Source organism: Ostrinia furnacalis, unplaced genomic scaffold (assembly GCF_004193835.3).
Source record: "Ostrinia furnacalis isolate ACB-3 unplaced genomic scaffold, ASM419383v2 OfSCF3159, whole genome shotgun sequence".
Classification (NCBI taxonomy): Eukaryota; Metazoa; Arthropoda; class Insecta; order Lepidoptera; family Crambidae; genus Ostrinia; species Ostrinia furnacalis.
In genome coordinates this window covers 81,222-103,438 of record NW_021133398.1, presented here as the reverse complement: position 1 = coordinate 103,438, position 22,217 = coordinate 81,222, and the positions used below count along the sequence as shown (strand labels likewise).

General features: G+C 39.3%; 2 protein-coding genes across 2 annotated transcripts in view; one reads left to right on the top strand and one right to left on the bottom strand.

Moving 5' to 3' along the window:
• The window catches only part of blo (bloated), an 80,366-nt gene extending 61,955 nt beyond the window's left edge, over window positions 1-18,411 (top strand). Inside the window, exons 6-11 of the mRNA XM_028311067.1 lie at window positions 90-308; window positions 828-990; window positions 14,757-14,906; window positions 15,449-15,990; window positions 16,306-16,409; window positions 16,895-18,411. Of these exons, the coding sequence (XP_028166868.1) occupies window positions 90-308; window positions 828-990; window positions 14,757-14,906; window positions 15,449-15,990; window positions 16,306-16,409; window positions 16,895-17,451 (1,735 nt within the window). The 3' untranslated portion in view covers window positions 17,452-18,411. The remainder of the gene's footprint in view (window positions 1-89; window positions 309-827; window positions 991-14,756; window positions 14,907-15,448; window positions 15,991-16,305; window positions 16,410-16,894) is intronic.
• A 593-nt stretch (window positions 18,412-19,004) lies between these two features.
• Window positions 19,005-22,104, bottom strand: LOC114357455 (NF-X1-type zinc finger protein NFXL1). Its single transcript, XM_028311068.1, has one exon. It carries the CDS (start codon window positions 21,953-21,955, stop codon window positions 19,481-19,483), a length of 2,475 nt encoding a protein of 824 aa, XP_028166869.1. The 5' UTR covers window positions 21,956-22,104; the 3' UTR covers window positions 19,005-19,480.
• Window positions 22,105-22,217: the final 113 nt, after the last annotated feature.

Sequence of the window (22,217 nt, the reverse complement as noted above, 5' to 3'; positions counted from 1 at the left end):
GAACTTAGGACTCCCCCAATGACTTCCACGTCGCCCGGTTGGTAGCGGCCTCGTATTCGCGCTCTTGATAACAAACTATTTACTTTCAGATACACAGACCCAGAACCAAGCGACATCGTCGTCAAGAAGATAGACTACACCTGTCACGCAGATGAACGACGATTCAGAAACTCCAGGGAAGATCTCGATAAGTACAGGAGCTCTAGGGAAGATCTGGACAAGTATAGGAGCTCCAGGGAAAACCTGGATAAATACAGGAGCTCGGACAGCCCTGAAAGGAAGTACAGGGAGACAGACTTTGATGGCAGGTTGGTTTATATGGCAGTGTACATTTGTTTTCTTGTATGGTTGGTTGTCCTAATAAATAAAATAAAAATGTATTAACCCTTCATGTCAAATTAGTAGTACTGCCGATAGCACATCAAACTCAAAACTATAGAATCTTTATTTATAAGGGATATCAACAGCTTACAGATCTTATGTATAGTATAGTTGTGTAGTTATAATGGCTATCTTGCTAAAGAAATGTGTAGTCTGATGAGCTGTACTGTACAAAAAGATGATAGTTTCATCCATTACTGCTCAGAGCCAGCTGAAATGTTCTCCCAAAGTGGTAATAGGGCAGGCTATTTTTGATACGTGTGTTGTATAAGTACCTACCCTAGAAAGGGTCGACATATTAATCAAGAGTTTGAATTTGAAATCTTCTTCTGAAGTTTCTCCTTTAACATCACTCTTTACAAACAGCTAGTAAGCCAGCCAGCTTCATAAGCTATAGAAAAAAACTACTGTATCAAGTCTTTAATGTAAAGTTCTTTCATTTACAGGTATGACATAAAGACAGAAGAGAGGCGCTACAAGGACCGCCTGGAGAAGAGGTACAACTCCTCAGAAAGAGACAGCGACCACCAGTCCAGACCCTCCGACGCCGAGAGCGATCTGAGGAAGTCCAGGTCAAGGACTGCTGGCCCTCTGGATTCGCCTGCCTTGGTAAGTTTATACACAGTTTATAGATCTGAAACTATATGAGTCGAGTTAACTGCGCACCTGACTGCCGTGATGTCACATCGACGCTCTGGTACCGGGGCGAACGCTTGGAGGTGCACGTCTGTTTCAAAAACCGGAATAAAAACTATCCTATGTCCTTTCCAGGGACTCAAACTATCTCTATGCCAAATTTCATCAAAATCAGTTCAGTGGTTTAGGCGTGAAAGAGATACAGACAGACAGACAGACAGAGTTACTTTCGCATTTATAATATTAGTATAGATAGTATAGATAGATTGTCGACATTCCACCAGCTCTCACTAGCGTTTTGCTTACTCTTTTATAATGCAAACAACTAGGGACTGGATTGCACTGCCTGCTGCTGTCTTTCCCGATTACTATGTGAGAGTGAATAGGCACCTACAGAACAGAATGTACCATCCAAGACTCATGTAGAAAGTCACACTCACAGGTGTGATTGCAATGAAATACCTGCCTTGTTCTGCACAAAAAATCGATAGGAATTATGAGTTTAGCTGATGTCTGTCTAGGATGAAGAAACAAGAAATATAATAAATAGTTTTTTACTCTTTACGGCTTCTCTATTTTGAATATTATAATTTTATTACTTGCAACCATTCGAATATAAACCATAAACATCATGAATGCGCCTCAAATGCTAATTCCTTGTAAATAACTCCGGATTTCGTATTGTTTTTCGCTTTTATTACTACGTGTCGATTCCTGGCGTGTTTATTTATATTATTAACCCACTAACCTACGACCGTTTGAGCCACTAAAATCATAAAACTGTAGTCAAAGTATGCAATGATACACAACGCGCACGACCTTTTGCTATAGGTCAGAAGGGCACAGCTTGAGGAGAACAGGCAAACCACTTGTGGGAAAAGATGTAGAGACTGGACGTATTCGTGATAAACACCAAAGAAACGCAACTAGGTATAAAACCATAATGGCCATGTAACTTTGAAGATTTCCTGAGATTAATACCTAATGTTGAAAGTTCATACCCAATTAATTAAACATATTAAAAATTACCAAGTCCTAGGAAATCCTAGCTTCACACATAATGAAAAATTGCTTTTTTTCGACTCACTGATCAGCGTCGATACAGCCAAAACCAACTGAGTCTATACAAAGATGAAATGATGCTTTTGTGAATTTTGTAGAGCTGCCCTTGATTGAAATATGATTGACAGACAAAAATATTCAAAGTTAGGTACATTTTCATGGAATAGCTAAATAAGCCATTGATATAAATAATTACATTAAAAAAAAGACCCCATCATTTCCGACTACGAGACCATTTTGTGAACAAATTTTAATTATCGACCCCTTTTTTATTATTGTAATGAGTATCGTAAGTTTAAAACCTCATTACGGTCTGGTTGTTCAATTTTTACTGTAAGATAGTGGTGAGAGCTGGTCCGGGTCTCTGTCGAATGACGAATTCTTTGTTTGTGTGCCTTCCGCGTTATAAACGGTTTCCAATTGAACAATTTAAATTAATGACTACGTGTTTAGCTGTGTTATAACAATTTGATTGGCGGTCAAACGCTTCGAAAGGTATGACGAAATCATAATGCTCGTTGGGTGAAGTAAAGTTATGTTATATTATGTGTAAGTTATGTTTTATTTACGTGTAAATAAGTGAAGTAATAAACGAATTTAGTTACTAGTTCCAACTAATTATTTGCAAGCTCTTTGGAAAATAAACCTCTTTATTTTATTTATTGGTAGCAAAAAAACCGTCTATTCACAAACGATAAAAACTTATAAAACTCATTTATTTCTGTAAGTAGGCTTTAAAAAAGTCCCACTTTTACATGTCCCAGTATTAACCCTACCACTGCTTCAGGACAATAAATGGGCCAGTGCTGAGAAGAAGCAGCGCAAGAAACGCAAGATGATGCTTGCATAAGTGCAGCAGCAAATCGAACGCACAGCATGTAATAGACCTCAGTGATCACTCTGTGCGTCCACGCGCATTGTGAGACCTCGTAGTAATGTTTGTGAATATGGGCGTGAATCTACAATCTATTACTTACAAATACATATTACTAGTTTCACGTTAATATATGAAAGCACTTTGTTGAAGGTCTGATCTTTTAAAGGGTGAGAATTATAGGTCTTAACCTTAGATTAATAAAACCTAGATAGATAGTCAGTGCACGAAAGGTGAGGCAGATTTTAGGGAGCCAGAATGGCTCACCCGTAAACGTCACTTGAACTGTCAAAGTGAAAAATAGGTAAACACGTCCGACAAATTTTAATTAATTATGACGGTTTGTGCAGTGAATGGGTGTCTGAATACTTCAGATAAAAGAAAGAAAGTGACCAGTGTTACATTTCACAAGTAAGTACTACAATTCGACGCGTATTTTACTTGAATTTGGTTTTCAAAAATTAAATACGGCAATGATACCAGTAACAAGAAAATAAATTTCCCAATTGTTCGCCGTAAAAATACACTTCCTTTTTTATAAACTGAAATGTTGAAATTATTTTTCTTTTTTTTTCTTCAATATTCATTAGTACCTAAATAATTTCCTTCATATAATTTTCAAAACAAAATTTGAATCTGTAGTTCCTTAAAAAATCGCAAAAATTTTAGTATGGAAAAAAACATTTTTCGTGGAATTCTCCATACAAAACGCTAATTTCAAGTTTTACAACATAGTTTTTAAACTGAAGTTTTAGTTTTGTTATTTACTGTGAATTTAATAAATAAGTTAGTACATGATACGTTTTGTTGTTGTAAATAATTTAAAACTTATTAAAAATCTCCCTACTTTCGGGTAAATCGCCTTCATTGTCCACACTCCCCAAAAAAGATGACACTAATGACATAAGATTTTTGCCTCACTCTTGACGAAGCGTCTAGGTTTTATTAATCTAAGGTCTTAACTCAAAGTCAGTGCCTGACAAAACCCTCCCGTGCCGCTCGCACAGAGGAAGCTATTGGCCTGTATCTCACCTGATGGTAAGTGACGATCAGGCCGAAGGTGCAAGCGAGCTTCACCCGGAATCCTCAACCACGGAGGAACTGGCTGTTAACATTGTTGTTATGGCGACAGACTTAGGTAAGATGGTGGTAGCTAGCCAGGCGGACTTAGAACAAGCCCTACCACCAACCAAACCGAACAGAAAAGTCTGCCCCCACTGAGAATCGAACCCGGGACCTCTGCGTCTGAAGCAGGTGGTCTTACCACTAGACCACAGAGGTGGTTTAAGTAAGTTACTTACCCATAGAACTGTAATAGAATCTCTATCTATCAGAAGATCCTGGAAGTTCCACTCTTTGTTTGTCTTATATTAATGACTTCTTGTTAGGTCCACTGTGGAATAAATTCCCTATTTCATAATATACGACTCTAATAAGAATTTATACGGCCAATCGTCTTTGAAAGTCAAGCAACAGTGATTTATAAGGTAGCTGTTCGCTAAAATTGGACATAGCATTTCGTTTTGTTAGAGAAAATTAAACCTGCTCGGACTTTATTGCAGTTGTACACAGAATTAAACGAAAATGCAAGGCACAGTCGAATTGAGGTTTCATAAAACAATGCAAGTAATAAAACTTGTAATTTTAGTTGCATTTTGACTAAATGAAAGGCTTTTGAGAGACAAGCGTTGCCATTTTACTATATCTTTCTCCTCAAAATAAGTATGTACCTTAATAAATGAGTTTTATCTCATAGACAAATGTGAAAACATTTTGAAGATTAGAAGCAAACCTATGTATTATTTTACCTATTTCATTAAAACTCATTTATTTTTGCAAATAGGCTTTTTTTTAAAAGCACTTTTACACGTCCCAGTATTAACCCTACCACTGCTTCGGGACAATAAATGGGCCAGTGCTGAGAAGAAGCAGCGCAAGAAACTCAGAGCAGCGAAGTATAACCTAAAATGGGTATCAACACTATGTGGGCCATAGTCATCAAAGGTTCAACAAATTACCGAAATTCTACGTAAAATTTTTGACTACCACTATAAATTGCTTAATAATAGCGTCAAAATGGCATCAACATTCCGGTATTGCCCCAAATATCCCAGCGGCTTTTCCCCCTTACAACCCCTGAAAATATTTATCGTAAAATTATTTCATTTCATAAATACATTAAGTGTGCTGTGTTCCGGCAGTTGGAGGTAAGATAGCCAGTTTCTCTGCGATTGACGATTCCGGGTAAAGCTCGCTTCCACCTTCGATATGATGCACTTTACATCAGGTGAGATGCAGGTCGAGAGCTTCCTCTTTAGGTATCGATTAAAAAATCTCTATGTTCACGCGCATAGCTTTAGAACCTTCATGTCCAAAGTCCACAACTTTACGTGTGCATTACTAAAGCCTGGTTTGTGAGCACGTAAAATTTTGTCCAATGACCCCAAGCTACCCATCCTTATTGCTCGCGCGTAATTATGTTGCTGTCGCGCTCGCACACTCACTGCGGGCGCCCGTCGCACAGTCGCGACAGCAATATAATTACTCGCGAGTGATAAGGATGGGTAGCTTGGGGTCGTTGGACAAAATTCTACGTGCTCACAGACCAGACTGTAATAGAACCTTCATATCCAACGAAAACAAAACCTACATCATTATGGACAATAGACTCTCGCTTATCTCTTGAGCCAGCAAGTGAAAGTGCACCGTCCGCCGATGTAGTAACAGGCTGGTGCCATGGATTCCATAACCTTTGCACGGAATGTACCATATAAATACCATGAATCAATGGCGAATCAAATTCGTACTGTAGTGTAACATGTGGTGCCTTTAACGATTTATATTTGACAAGTTTTAAAACTATTTTGATATCAGGGAGCTTAAAGCATGGAAAACTTTTTTGTAATGTTGACCATAAGTAGGTAGACAATTACTACAAGCCAGAATTCCCAAATAAGTAGCCCATTCTGTCAAAAAACAAAGTTTTGTTGGACTAGTATCTAATTGTACGTAGAAGTCCTATAAAACAATTATTTTTTATTGTTACGATCTTAATAGGGATAGTGTACTTGTAGATAATAATATGTAACTATTATAATTATTTATATTTTAACACAGAAAATCATAACTCAAGCTAGTATAAAAAAGGCTTAAGAACTCATTATAATTATGAAAGCATTGCTTACCAACTAGAATACACCATAGCAGAGGTTTCTAAATACGCACTTTCTTGTGCTGTTTTGTCTCAGTATTGGCCCATATTATAATGCCTTGAATAGGCCTTTCTAAGCCAACTGGCTAAGAATATTATACATATTTCGTCATTATACCTAATATTACTACAGTCAATTAATTCATAACATGACCCCTTTTCAAAACCGTTCGATGAGGTAAATCATGTGGGAGCAGTATGGGCGGCAATGTCAATATAAGCCTATGGCGACATTGGCACACTTTTTACGATTTGTTTAATATCATTCGCAGTAAGTTTTAAGTAATGTGTAATGTGCCTATAATAGGAATGACCTCAAAGATCTATAAACTGCCAAACCGCCTGCGAGTGACCTATGTTTTCAGATTTATTACGATTTCCATAACTGTAGTGCATTTTTGGTACGAGTATTTTTATAGTTTGAGAGTCTCTAATGATCTAGAGTACCTACCAGCGTTGCCAGACATCCCGATTTTGGCGGGACGTCCCGATTTTTAAATCAAATTTAAATGTCCCGCGCGGGACAGGCTCGGTCCCGCTTTTCGGAGAGAGACACTCACTTCATCAGACTATTGTTTAGAACGCCATATTATTCTAAAGAATAATACTTTTTTAATTTCGATTTTTTTTTCTTTTTTTATTCTAAAGACGAATTTAAAGATAGAGTAAATCTGATGTAAAATATTATTTTTTTGTTAAAATACATTTTCTATGGCTACTTTTGCTATCTATTGTCACATAAACATGTGTAAACATGCCATAACAACAATTTAATAGCATTGTTGTGTTCCGGCAGTTAGAGGAGATAGCCTGTTCCTCCGTGGTTGAGGATTCCGGGTGAAGCTCGCTTCCACCTTCGGCCTGATCATCACTTACCATCAGGTGAGATACAGGCCAAGAGCTTCCTCGTTGTGGATAAAAAAAACGTAATTTTAAGTCAAATAAAAAGACAAATATTTGAAAACCTTTGATTATATACGTTTTTTTACTATGTCCCGCTTCTGATGGAAAAATCCCGCTATTTTCACTCAAAAAGTACCAAAGTCCCGACTTGGCGAAAAAAAAACTGGCAACGCTGGTACCTACCTATGTTAGAAACCTGGAGAGTTATCCACTGCCAAATAAAGACTGAGTAGTTACTAGGGAGTGTCTTAGACCTTATTAGAGACATATTACCATACTCGATTTAGAAGTTCTGAGTTCGATTACTATGATGGCTCTTTCGCTGCACAAAGAGGCTTTTTTTATCCACAACGAGGAAGCTCTTGGCCTGTATCTCACCTGATGGTAAGTGATGATCAGGCCGAAGGTGGAAGCGAGCTTCACCCGGAATCCTCAACCACGGAGGAACTGGCTATCTCACCTCTAACTGCCGGAACACAACAATGCTGTTAACATTGTTGTTATGGCGACAGACTTAGGTAAGATGGTGGTAGCTAACCAGGCGGACTTAGAACAAGCCCTACCACCAACCAAACCGAACAGAAAAATCTGCTCCCACTGGGAATCGAACCGGGGACCTCTGCGTCTGAAGCAGGTGGTCTTACCACTAGACCTAGAGGCGGCTAAGAAGGCTATACAGTGAGGAAATGCAGCCAGTATCCTCCCTCTTAGTTCCTTTCAGCACTGGTCTATATTAGTCCAGATGCAGTGGTAGGGTTGGGACATGAAATTATTTATTTATTTATTTATTCATTTGCATTAACATATTCAGCACATACAGATATACATGCATTCATACATTGACCCTGTGAGGGTGTAGCAAAGTCACAAACATTATAACAATATTTAACAGAAAACGTTGAGTTTGAGTTAACTAAGGCAAATTCGCATTTGGGAACCATTGCAAACTGCGGTCGGTTCGTTATTGTCAGTATTTTATTCATCTTTATTATCATTTATGAAGAGAAAAAACACCGAATTGTTAAATTGTTAAACCAGAAATAAATAACTAGGATGTCCGTTTCTCATTAATAACGGTTGACCTTGTCACAAACAACAGCCGACGAATTTGTACCAAAGATACGATCTAAACAATTCAATCACGAAGAAAAAAGTGTTAATTGCAGTAAAAACTACGGCTTGCTTCAATGATTTCCCATACTGATAGGTTCGGACAATGATGCCGATGTTTTTATTTAAATTTGATCATTACGTTGAGTAATGTTTCCGATATCTCAAACTTTTTGTCGCTTGGGAATTGAGGCTCAAACGCATAGCATTTTTTATTTCCACTCAAACTTTACTCGTACAAATGGCGAACTTAATTGTGCTTTTGTTTTTCCAATTGACTGTAGTTTAATGCAAGCAAAAATTAAAATAACTACATAGTACCATAGAGACGCGAGCCACCAAGAAGAATGATAAAATGCTAGGGTTGCCCTAAAAAAATCCACTGTCCGGACTAGGATGCACATCATAAGATCTTATCGTGAAATTAGGTATATCGATTTTGAACGGCAAATATATGAGTCAATCGTTTCTAAAATCGATAAAATATCTCGATAAGATTATATCGTGGCGCGCATCCAAGCTGGTGTATCCCAAATCGTAGCTCGTAGCATCGTAGCACAAGAGTTCCTCATTTTGTGACCATCAAAATTGGTGCGTGGCGCATTTTTATTTAACTCTTATTGTATTTACTTATTGGTCCTTGAAAGCCTTTTATTTTTTTCTGTATTCCATTGTTCACAAAACCCACGAAAATTCTGCACCTTCGTAAACTGGTTCCGATAATCTGTACCCATCTCGCTCGCACGCTCAGAGATTTTGGCATGTGTGAAAGAGACAAAACCCCAATCCTAATAAATACAATTTCTTTGTATTCGATGTAAATCCTCCAGCGATATATCAAAGTCGCGATTGGGTGGTTCAACGCCCTGAGGTCAATGTCGTGGTGACACCGTGACGTCACCCGGCGCTTGCGACGATCAGTTTACTTTGTGATTAAGGATTACAGAGTTTAAATATCATCTTTAAAGTTGATAAAACTTTGTACCGGTCGGAACAGCCGGGTCGCGGGAAACCTGCTGCACATGCGCGTAATATAGCGGGGAGGCCTGGGTGGCACGGCCCCGGAATGGTCTGGTGCCCTCTCCCCAGGATGTTGGGCTACCGATTTGAAGATAATAGGTGATAGTACTAACCATAAGCTAGATACTAATCGCACCATCCCCTCCCCCATGACATGGCATGTCAGGACACAGGCCTGAAAAAGAAGCTTAGATACGCCACCAAGCGAACTTAAGTGCGGCTTAAAGCTTTTGAAGCGTGGGATCTTAGAATCTTTCACTTCAGAAGATCGGGTTGATTCAAACCTGCTGGCTGCATTTCCTTGCTGGATAGCTTATCCTTTACACAGACTTCAGTCAGAAGGCTGTGTATTATATTCTTATCGCGGAAGTGTTAAGACATTCTGAAAGAAAAAGCTCGTTTATCCTTTGTTCACAAACCACCTCCAACTTTTTCTCGTTTTGGGAAGATCAGCTTGCCTAGCCTTCATGAATTTCAACAGTACAATGAGAGGCAGACAATGTCACAGCCGAATCTGGAATCTGGTCTTGTAGCAGGGTTGCCACTGTGGTGAATTCCCCACACTGCGGGGAAAGTGTAGCTTATGGAATGTGTGGCGAGAGCTACAATTTGGGGAAAATGCAGGGAGAGTGAATAGGCACTTATTGGACAAATATGTACCATCCTAGACTGCATATTATTTATCACCAAGTACGATTGCGGTCAAATACCTGCCTTGCAATTCATTGCTCAAAACAGGAATTTATATTCATAAATAGTTATTGTATCATTTAAATGTGGTATTAACAGTTTGTCAAATGTTCCTTTCCCCATATTTGGGGGAATTTCGACAATGCGTTTGGGGACTTTGACATATCACAGTCGGCAACCCTGCCTGTAAGGCCAAGCACCATATGGCGAGCGGATCGCCTTGCCGGACCTTTAGGGAGGTGATGTCATGCTCTGTGTATATTTAATGGACATAATTAGCTTTCTTCCTTGATCTTTATTGAGTGTTGACTTTTGAAGATAGACAGCTGAATAATACAAGTTAATGGTCGTCATTTTGATAAAATACAGGGTGTTCAGAAGAGGTTAGTCAAACACGTCAGGTGTAGATATAGGTAGTCATTTTGAGAATAAAAATTTAGTAATTTTTCACACGGTTTTCATTTTCTAATCTGATAACAAAGTAAATCGGTTACAAATGTTTTTTTTACGAAAGTCACCACACGTGTTCTTATTAATTTAACATTTAAAGCACTACTGTATGAAATTAATTTGTGTCTACTGTCTACCTACATGCACATTTACTAATATAAGAATGTGTGTGTAGAAATAGATATATCATCTATTTCTTTTTTATGATGAAAGGTCTATGCACTAATGCTTTTGTCATGTTCTAATGCAAATGTCATGTAAACTTAGCACAACTACTTACAATGTCGACAAGCTTACAACTTTTGTATAGTGAAAATATAAGTAAGGTTTCATAGATAACCAGCAACGATCTAAATCTGTTCACTGACCTCACCAGGATGTGTACCATAAAGTTGCTCGCGACAAATTACCAAAAACGGCAGAATAAGTTCTTTGGCCCCATGAAATTTTTGCGAAAATGAACTCTATCTTAAAGGAATAAGAGCTACAAAGATGCGATCCTTGATTGCTATTGTGATAAATAGTTTTAAGCCTGACACGCCCCTTTCTTGGTATAGCAACACTTTTAGGCGACTAAGATATTAACAGAGTCTTTGTACTGTTTAAAAAACTTTTTTGTGTGCGCTATAATAATGTTGGAACTGTGTAAGAAGTTCAAAGGATACTTAGACCCGGTTTCTGAATTTAATTTTTGGCTTAAGTGTACTCATATTAAGTAGGTATGGACTTTTTATAAATTCATCTTTGAGTTGAAGTCATGAGCACACTCAATTCAGAAACCGGCCTTATCTATATTAGAACTAACTGTGAATTAAATTGTTTAATTATGTAGGCCTGAAGTTAGGCCTTAGCAATAATAATAATAATAAATAAATAAATAAAATATTTATTTTCATAAAAAGCTAGGTACAATACAAGGCAGCAGTAGTTATTGCACTAGGCTCGCAGACCTGTGTCGCAATAACTATATGTGGGTTTACAATTTTTGAAATATTACATTAAAGTATTACAATGTAAAGTCACATTATTGCTTGTATTCCGATATTGGCTGAGGCAGTTAGGGGAGTGTTCTTGAGTTTTAAACTTCATTTTATTTTCGTTACTTCCCTCCCCTTTACTCGGCACTCCTCACTCGATGACAAATGCTTTTCATTTGACACCGCGGTGGCAGCTCGTGATGACACGCAACAAAAACCCGTCGTTCTAATGAAGTCTTTTGTTTTTAGCTGATGACTTGTTGTATGTAAGTCATACACTTACAAAGTCATACAATATCTCTAGCGACTGTAGAGCACGAGGTCATTGACTTCACATAAATCATAGTTTGGGAATCAACTGATGAGTGTTGAAAGCCTCCGAAGTGTATGATTAACTAGCTTTTGCCCGCAGCTTCACCCGCGTGAATGGTCGGTTACTGAAAGACTTCAATGCGCTCTTGTCCCTCTTTCAAAAAACAGGATAAAATTTCTGACTCCCGTATTCACAAACGAAGCTTAAGTAAAGTAGCAAATCGAACGCACAGCGTTGAATAGAGCTCTGTGACTGGTTCGTGTGTCACCCTGTGCGTCCACGCGCACTGTGAGACCTCATAGTATGTTTGTGTCTCAAACAATATTTATACCAAACTCAGCCAATGGCTAAGGTGAAAAGACAGACAGAGTTACTTTCGCACTTATTTAGTACGGATTGAAATTATAAGTAGGATTTTCAACCTAAAAGATAGATCTTGAGTTCGACCGGATAGGGTCCTTTCCATTATGTACTTAGATCAACAACCGGTTAATTGATGAAGACTAAACGTATAACCTCAACCTTTCTTCAAGTTCTAGGATAACTAATACTATATTCTTGGATATGCAGAGGCAAGTTGTTGTTTGTTTCAAGACAGTTAGCTATCCCCCTCAATCATCATCAACTTTCAATGGTTGGGTTTCATTGAAGGCCAATCTGTAGATCCTGGCTACACAAGAATCGCAGTGGGATTAGTCCCGTTTTTAACCTAATCTAAAGTATTTATGAGTCACCAATCGCGGATCATTGGTCCGATGATTTGATGTGCCCGCCCTCAAAGTAACAGTACGATATTTCTTTTCAGACAATAAGGTTGATTCACGTCTGTAACAAATCAAGTGGTAACAATTACACAGTGGTTTTTCGATTATTGCGTCACCTGGGTAATGAATAAAATTTAGAACCTCCACAGAGCGAATCTAATTCTTTTACCGCTAATCCATGGAGGATTGTTCGATCGGGTGACACACTAAATGGTATCTCGTGGTGTCTCCCACTTTTTTCCTTGGAAAAAGTATTGAAGAATTATCTAAAAAAATATTTTATTTCTTCAAGTAGTAATATTATTTGTGACTTGAAAAAGAAGGTATAGTGTAGACTACTTTACCTGCCTACCTAATTGGTTGAGCACCGTATGCCTAAGTGTCATCATCATCAACAGCCCCCTGCCCCTTACAATCCACTGCTCGATTATGAGCCTCCTCCACTATAGTGGAGGGTTTTGCCGTAATCCCCACGCTTGGCAGGCGGGTTGGAGATCGCAGTTTAAAAGATTGACGTTTTTCAAAGTGTTCTGCTGCCCGTTCTCTGTTTAATGTGTAGTAAGTCGCCTCTTACGACACCCGCGTCTGCCGTCACCACACGGCTTGCCTATTTCACGAATAATTTATCTTGTTCTTGACGAACTTGAGTTCTTGAGAAGAGCTCCTGAAAGTAGCCTGTAAAATTCCACGAAGAGGCAATTTTTCGGGTCAACTGCGAGAATTCCCGAACTTAGGTAATCAGTTTTTCAGCTGTCTAACTCTCTCAAATCCAACGTAAGGAACCCCAACATGCAAATGTTGCCAAACAATAATAATATTTTTTGCTGCGCGGACTCATCAGTCGATTACCTCTTTCTCGACGTATATTATTTAATGATTATCTCATTTTTCTCACAACACGGATATGCTGAGAGAGTTCACTGCAAGCGTAGGATGTAGTTCATGTATTATGATTCATAAAACCTATCATTTAATGCTGTCGTGTGGGTAGTAACAAATAAAGTGACAATCATGGTGTCGGACTTAATGGAGCCGCCTGACATGGCTCAAAAAGGAGCCGAATCGCATTCTTTTCAAACAATCAAGTTGATTTCGGTCTGTCATGTCTTCAAAATAAATAAAAGCCTTACTAAAAGACTGATTTTATAGTAGGTACTTATCGTCCTAATTTTTTGCTCTCTTGTAACTTTTACCCACGCGCACATATAATTTAACATCTCTTACAAAAAATTTCGAAACCTGTGGTACTTTTGGGTTGTTTGTGAGTTGTATAATTACTTACCCATGTAGGTATGCCCATCAGTGGCGGATTTACCAGCAGGCTGAGTAGGCTGAAGCCTAGAGCGGCAGATTTAGTTCACATTTTCTTTATGTTGATTTACAAACTTAAAAAATAATATTCTCACACAAAATTGGAGAGAAAGGCAAAAATTTTTTTAATCTAATTTGACTGGCCTAGTAAGCTTCGTATCTTTACCTAACTTTTTATCTACTTAGCTAGATTGTAAATCCGCCATCGTCTACTATGCCAATTTCTTTCCCCTTTGGTTGTTTGTGAGTCTACCTTGCCTGCCTGCGTTATGCTTTCGTTGTGGATACAATTACAGTCGGCCAAAAAACGTGCGCCTGATTGAGTGCCGAAACATGGAGACGAGCAAAAAGTTCGCAAATTTTTATTTGCCTTTGAGAAATTCTGACGGTTGATAACGAATTTGGGTTTTTGAGTTAGAATATTGTGGTTTTGTGGATGGCCGTTGGGAATGGCAATCAAATCTTCAGCTGCATTTTTGTTTCCAATGTTTTTGAATATCCCTTTTTTTTGTCTACGGGACTATTCCCACCTCTCGTTCCCACCACTGTAAATCCTGTGTAGTGTATGCCTGTTATCCAGGATTTACAGCTTGACCGCCAATAAATACCCAAAAGTTAAAGGTTTTCCCTGTCCCTATCATTTCAGCCAAATAACATCCACCACTGGACAAAGGCATTCCCCAAGGATTTCCACTACTACCGGTTCTGCACCTCCCGCGACCTCCACCAGATTGTCGGTCCACCTAGTAGTCCACCTGTCCCTGAAGCCTAACCAATACCTACTTTGGTTTTCAAGAAGAGGGTCTAAAACGCCACGGTACCTACTTCTAAGACGGGCTGGAAGACGTAGCGTGGGCAGGCCTTTTACTAGGTGGACCGACGATCTGGTAAAGGTCGCGGGAAGAGCCTGGATGCGGGCAGCGCAGGACCGTTCATTATGGAAAACCTTGGGGGAGGCCTTTGTCCAGCAGTGGACGTCATTTGGCTGAAACGAACGAACGAACGAACCTACTTCTAACTTCCATCATCAAGCATCATTGTTATCTATTTCTAGGCTGAAAGATACAGAGGCAGACGGAGGCTAGCCACGCCGAGCCCCACCCCCTCGCCCCCTCGGCGGCAGCCCGCCCCCGCCTCGTCTGCACCCAACTGGTTCAAGTCCCTGGACCGCCTCACCACTAGGAAGAAAGGGAAGCCCGCTAAGGTGATGTAGAAATTATTTGAATTCGTTATTCCTTATTTGGATAATGAAACAGCAAGTTTTACTCCATTGTCAGCATTGATTGCCAGTGCTTTCGTGGATACTTGGTTACTTTCTTTCATAAGTAACGTAACGGTATAGAAAGTTGACTCAATACTCAAACTATATGCTCATAATTAAAGTTGGATAACTGAACTGTCCCAGCTATGATATTTACAAGACGGCACTAAACCTACTTAACGTTTCACGCCCGTATTCACAAACGATGCTTCCTTAAGTGAAGCAGAAAATCGAACGCACAGCATTTAATAGAGCACCGTAATTGGTTCGTGTGTCACCCAGTGCGTCCACGCGGATTGTAAGACCTCATAGTAATATTTGTGAATACCGGCCTCAGAATCGTTTGATTTTAGGTCACTTTAGACCCTTAAAGAGACCCACGATACCACCAGGGGTATCGTCAGGGGTTTCGTGGGTCTGAAAAAAATTTAGGTATGTATACCTACTTACCTACCTTATTTAACATTGTTCTACTCAATTTTCAGGTGGAGAAAGAGATCCCACCACCACCCGAAGAAGAACCTCGCAAAGCTTGGGCGAAGACCACCAAACCCCTCAACTCTCCAGCCAAGAACCTTCGCTTCTTCGGCGACACAGACGTCGACTCCGACGCCAACGTCAAGCACCACACCGTCACCAAGACAAGAAGCAACCCTAAATCCCACAGCACCTTGAGGAAGACCATCTCAAACTCCAGCACCGGTATCGACGAAGTCGACCACAGCATACTCTCAAATAAGAGCTACTCCATACCCAACTTGAGGGAAGAAAAGAGCGAGTCTCCGCGAACCAAGCAGTACTACAAGAGGAATTTGAGAAATATCTCTGAAATCAGCAATTCTGAGACGGAGAGCCATTTGGATAGAAGGGTGGGGAAGCCGCCGATCAGTCCGTATGACAGATCGAGGAGTCACAGCAGTTCCAAGACTTTGAAGGGGAGCAAGACTGACCTGAGAAGGAGGACTGAGGAGAGGGGCAGCTCTTCGGAGCTGAGGGGAAGCAAGCAAGAACTTTCTCGGGACTTGAAGTAAGTACCTACCTATCTCGTAATTCAGACTTTATTACAATACTAATTGCGGTACAGTTTCATAAGAATCTATGTATCTTTGGTTAACATCAATAAACGGGACTATTCCCACCTCTCGTTCCCACCACTGCAACTCCTGTGTAGCCAGGATCTACAGCTTGACCGCCAATAAAAACCCAACCAGTTAAGGTCAAGTTTGCCCCGCGGCGGCGGAGGGAAGTTAACTGCCAATGGACCCGCAACGAAATTAATCAGAAGAACATAGGAACATAGTTAACATCAATAGTCTTACAACATTCTTCTTTCTTGTGTCAGACATCGCCGTCGGACGCCAGCCAACAACTCTGGCGAGAGCAGCACTGAGGGCGACTCCAGCCATCAGTCGCAGAGGAGCGTCGTCTACTTACATGCTACCACTGGTAAGAACTTTAACAGTAAACTTCACAAACGTAGAGGTAGAAGTCCTCAGGAGTATTTATCTAGTTACTCACAATCCACATCATACGTGACCATTAAAATTCTTTACACAAGTTTAAACTCTTTTCAATCGGTCGGATAAAATCTTATCGACGACTTTAGACGACAAATGTATGGGCTTATCACGTAAAATCGATAAAATGGCGCGATAAAAGCTTATCGCAGCACTCATCTTAAGACTACAGGACTCTTGTAATGTCCCGAATAAAGCTTTCCAGCTGTTCCAATAATGATAGATAGGATAAATAATTTACAGTTTAATCTAGTTACTGTACTTACTTACTGTCAAGAGTTCTTGATGATTTCCGTACATATTTTGATGAGATTCTTTTGATGACCATACATTTCAATCAATATGACTTGTAACTATTCGCTCTTCTAAAGTTTCATGTCAAAAAATTAAATCAATATTTTTTTCCTTTTACAGTTGGAGACATCCCAGACCCCGGTCGCCTCACGCGCAACCGCTCCCGCGACGACGTGTCCTCAGTCAACTCCTCCAACCTTCAGATCAGGAGTACCACCAAGAGCTTCTCCATCTTCGCGCCCTGGACGCCCAAGCACTACAACGACCAGCACGACGTCCATTACGCACAGAAGCCCAGGAAACCCAAGCCTAAAGAGGTCAAGAAGACAGAAAGACCTAGTACACTTCAGAAGAACAAGTCTTACAGCCAGACGACCTTGACCAAACGTCCCCAAAGCAGTAGACTGTCCAGTTCTAGCACTACTCTGTATAAACGACCAGAGAAAAGAACAGAACACAGCACGATGACCAGAAAGACTCCTGATCATAGCACGATCTCAAGAAAAACCACTCGGGGCGGCAAAAAGAGCCAGTCTAGCGAAATTCTCAATCGAGACAGTGACAGGGAAAGGGTCTCCAGGTCTATTTCCATGCCCAAAGACAATAACAAAAAGGCTGGGTGGTTCAAATTGTCTAACAAGAATAAGAAGCAAGAAATTAACACTAGAGTTCGTTAATTTTCTAATGAAATGGTTCAAGTGGTTTATATTGATGACATGATTATGAATTCGATGGATGGATATGAACATTTTCCGAATTGTTCAGAAACTAACGAATATTAAACGAACAAAATTGAACCATACCACATCATTTCACTAATACCTACCTGTAATTATTGTCTTTAGACATCTCACCTAAAGTTTTGTTAGATGATTCATTCAATGAAATGAAAAATTACTTTTTTTGATGGAAAACGATTAATTTGGTGCTGTAAAAATAACAATTAAGCTTTTAATTCTTCACTGTGGTTTATCCTAAAGTGCCATCGACCACTTTTATGTTACCATGATTTATTTTTATCATTTCCGAAAGGTATGTCGACAGGGAAATTTGTATTAATCTGCCATAAATAAACAATTTCTTCAATGGATTTTCCACTTCATTCCTTAGATGTGAAAGTTAAAAATTAATTGAAGAAATGTGTCATTTTGTGGCAAGTTTTCGATGTATAGCTAAGTACGAATGGTCTCACCATGATGGTGGCTGTAAAGGCTAAAAATATTTAGAAGGCAAAGGAAGTCATAGAATAAAGGATTGACTACCTTTCGGAAATCATTAGTCATTTAATGTTAATTTTTCTATGTAACAAATGCTTATCCATTACTAATTTAAGTTAATAATGATAATGTATTATGGATAATGTGAACTTTTACCTAAAACGGAATATCTTCGACATTATTTACTTCTTCAAGGTAAATATATTATTGTATTATCTATAGTCATTATAGAGATCTTATTTAAAACAACTAACTTTATTTTAACCAATTTCGGAGCTCACTAAACGTTCGATGGGACATTGTTTTAGTTTTGTGTGATTATCAAATAATTTATCTAAACCGTCCATAAAATAGCAGCGAGGGAAGTCTTGTCATAGACGTAATCTGTAATTCGAGTAAAAATAAATTGTTTAATAATTATTTCTTTATTTTACTACGCCTGAAGAATGAATCCGAAAACTCCTAGAAAAATATTTATAGCAAATGTTTTGATTAGTAAAAGATGTCTTTATGAACTCAAGCAGGCATTGCAGAAATGATGAGGACGTGGAATGGAAGCCACTTCTGCTTCTGCAACGTAAATAGGAACGAATGGATGCAAAGAAACTTATTTTATTTATTTAAACTGCAATTGATTGTCAAGTGCAAAATAGTAAGTGAGAACAATAATTACCACTAGATGGCGTCACACTGTCACCATTTGTATGGGACTTTCTTTTCTTTGTTGATTTATCACAATTTTTAACAGGATTCGTAAAATTAATAAAATTGTCTTTAAAAGAGCACTCATTTACCTTGGTACAGTGATCTACTCATCAGTTTTGTATTGTATTGTATACATAAGTGTTATACATATGTGTTTACTTACCTACCTACCTATAGCAGGATTTGCTCGTTATTTCGTTATTAATTTGAGACTAGTTGAATATGATATGTAGGTACCATGACCATGTAAATTTCGAACCATCTTTATTTAGGTGTAGGTAATTCTTAAAAAAAAACAGCAAACAATTTTATTCTTTTCTGTAATTTTATTATTAAAAAATTATCACAAGGTAAAACTAGATAATGGGACTTCCATATTTTAAATACATACTTAAATAATACCTTAAACCTAGTCATTACAACAGCTACATTCACACCAAATAAATATAAAAGTTACTCCTACATACCACATCACTACACCAGTGTAGCCCTATTATCAGTGTGAACACAGCTTTATACGAAAAAAAAACATTCTTATTAATAATTCACATGGAAATATCAAACCACATACTTAGCACACTCTAAGAACAATAAGTAGACCAGTCTCAAATTTAAAAAATAAATATAAACAATTAAAAATAGTCTACATTTAAAAATCACTCAATCAAATAAATTATTATAATCAAGAGTTAAAAAAATGGCAAGGTTAAAATGAAATGTCTTTCAAAAGTCTATAATAATTACTGAACAGTAATTTTGTTCAGACGAAAACAAATTAATATTCTTAAACCTCAATAACAAGATACAATGCACCAAAGATAGTAATTAAAACAGATAAAATAGGAATCCAATACTTCTGCCACCAACTTCTATTGTCTTCATTTGCAACCTGCTTCTTTTCTTTATATTTCTTTTTCTTGCCGCTCAATTTCCATTCATATTCCGCTAGCTCCCTACGGGTTTTTTCTTCTTCCAATTCTTTCAATCTCAGTTCCTCTTTATCCTTCTCTAGTTTGGCTGCAAGTTTCTTAGCTGCGCAACTTTCATCACATGCAACTTTAGCCTCACCGGAACGGACCAAGTTGCATGGTGCATCTCGTTTCAAATTACCACACTCACAGTAAATTTTGGTCTTCTTATTGCACACCTGGCCAAGCCCACACAATCCTGAATGGCAGGTATTTCTGCAGCGATGTCCGCATTCGAGATTCTTAGGACATTGCTGTTTGCAAGACAGCATTTCTTCAGTGGCAATAGACAGCTCACGACAGCGTAAGTACAGCTCAGTGATTCCACAGTGACATGGAATACGTTCCAGAATTTCACATGGTGGACATTCCCCTGGGTGACAGGCTCTAATGCTGCATTTGTGGGAGCATTTTTCGGGACGGATTACTGCACATTCTTTATTGCATGGTTTACAATTAGACGGGACATTTGGATAGTCAGGTTGATTTGTGTAAAAGTGACAGAGTAAAGAGCAGGTGTGGTTGCCGCAGGCCAACGGTCGGCCGCATTTGCGACCGCAGCATCTTCGTTTAGCAGAGTGGCAAGGCTGATTCTCTGTCTCATGTTCACCAAAGCATATGACAGGGACAGGTGTCTCACAGGGAGGGCAGTCTAAAGTCATTATTTTGGTTTTTGGTGGTGTTATCTCCCATGGTGTAGCTGGCTTCGCTACTGGTTTGAAAACTACAGCTACGTTCTCATGACATACAGCTATACAGTTGTGCTCGCATTTTTCATAGGCTTTTTTACAAATAGCCTTGCAGGGAGGACAGTCCCCAAAGTGGCAGGAATGTTTGTTTTCATTGATATGACCACACTTGTATTTTATTTTGCAAGGGAGGTTGCATTTCGGAGGTTTTGTTTGTCTCTCTCTTCCACACAAGACTGTTATGTAGGTCTCTTTACATCTGCATGTTATTTTGGACTCTCTTGGACAGGGGTAGCATGGCCCATGATGACAAACCATTGTGCATTTGTGACGTCCACATTGGAGTGGTTTATCACAGACTTTCTCACAGGGTGGGCAGTTGCCATTGCAGCATTTGCGACTGCAACCGTGCTTGCCACATGGTCTTATTCCCCTGCATTTAGTTTCACATTTATATTCTTTGCTACAAGGAAGCATTCTGCAATGAGCTGAGCAGAAGCATTTCTTCTCGATCAACACTTGGCATGGAGGGCATGCTCCCTTATGACACTTCTCTGGACAGCGATGTTCACAGTCGTCATGCTTCTTATTGCAGGTTCCTAAGCATGTTTCCATAACATCCGGGCATTGGACATACCGCTGGTTAGCCCCACACGGGCAAGACCTAGTTCCTGAATTTGGGCAAGTACCACAATCACCAGAATGACATACTTTCTCACATTTATGATAGCCACATGAGTATGGCTTGTTACAAACTTTCTTGCACTGCCATGAAGGATCATTACAAGGCCGTTTAGTTTTTTCAGCACCACATCGACAAGCCTGCACACTTACGTAGCTGCATGGCGGGCAGTCATCTGGATGGCAGGTGCTCTCACACTTGTGCGACTTGCAGAAGAGTAATTTCTTACACTGCTGTCCACAGGACCATTTTGCAGCACTGCATCTGACTCTCTTGCGTTCTTTCTCACAATAACACACTCCATTTACTGTTTGTGGGCATGGAGGGCACGGTCCAGGATGGCAAAGTAGCAAACACTTGTGCTTACAATTATCTCCGCTTGACAAAGGCTTTCCACACACTTCTCCACAAGTATGAGGCACCAGCCATGGATGGAAAGGAGGATTATCGGTTTTGCTACAAAAACACCTGTACTTTCGAGGTATTTGATCTTTGGTGTACGAGTTTCTGCATTTGGGACAGCACCATTCAATTTTTCGGGGTTTGACAACTGCTAGAGGTGCCTGTGTCTCTTCAGTGAGAAGACTGACGCTGTCGTTGGCCCACTTTTGTATACACAAGAGGTGAAGATAGGAAAAACAGTGCTCGCAAGTCCATATAGCGTCGGCTCTCTTGATAGAGGCTATACAAATGAGGCACGTTACTGAGCGGCCGCTGATCGCCTCTTCCAGGAGATGTCTGGTTCTATCCAACATATGGGTATCGCCGCCGCCTCGTGTATACGTCTGGAAGACTCCCTCCAGCACGCTAGACTCGTAAGGCTCCTCATCTTCAGAGGAAGACAAGTCTTTCATCTCCTTTAGATGTTTCTGGACATTTTGCTGCATTTTTGCAGCTACATCACGGTACCGCCTTGACATGGCAGTTTAGTTGTTCCCACGTGGTTTTAATTTAAAGAGTTGAGGTTTTTAGTAGTTGACAATGAACTAATTACGGAAAATCTAGAGAATTCAGTGGAGAAAACCGAAACGAAAAATTCAACCTCCAAATCGACATGACGTTGACGTTTTAGTGATGTGAAATTGTGATGTGAATCAAATCAATCAATGCGAGTGATTGAAAATTAAATGCAAATCATTTATTGATTCGAGTTTAAAGAGTCGCTACAAGAGAAGTGATACA

Coding starts and splice junctions, on each gene's coding strand:
- LOC114357455 (XM_028311068.1), bottom strand. CDS start 21,955: ATGTCAAGGCGGTACCGTGATGTAGCTGCAAAAATGCAGCAAAATGTC.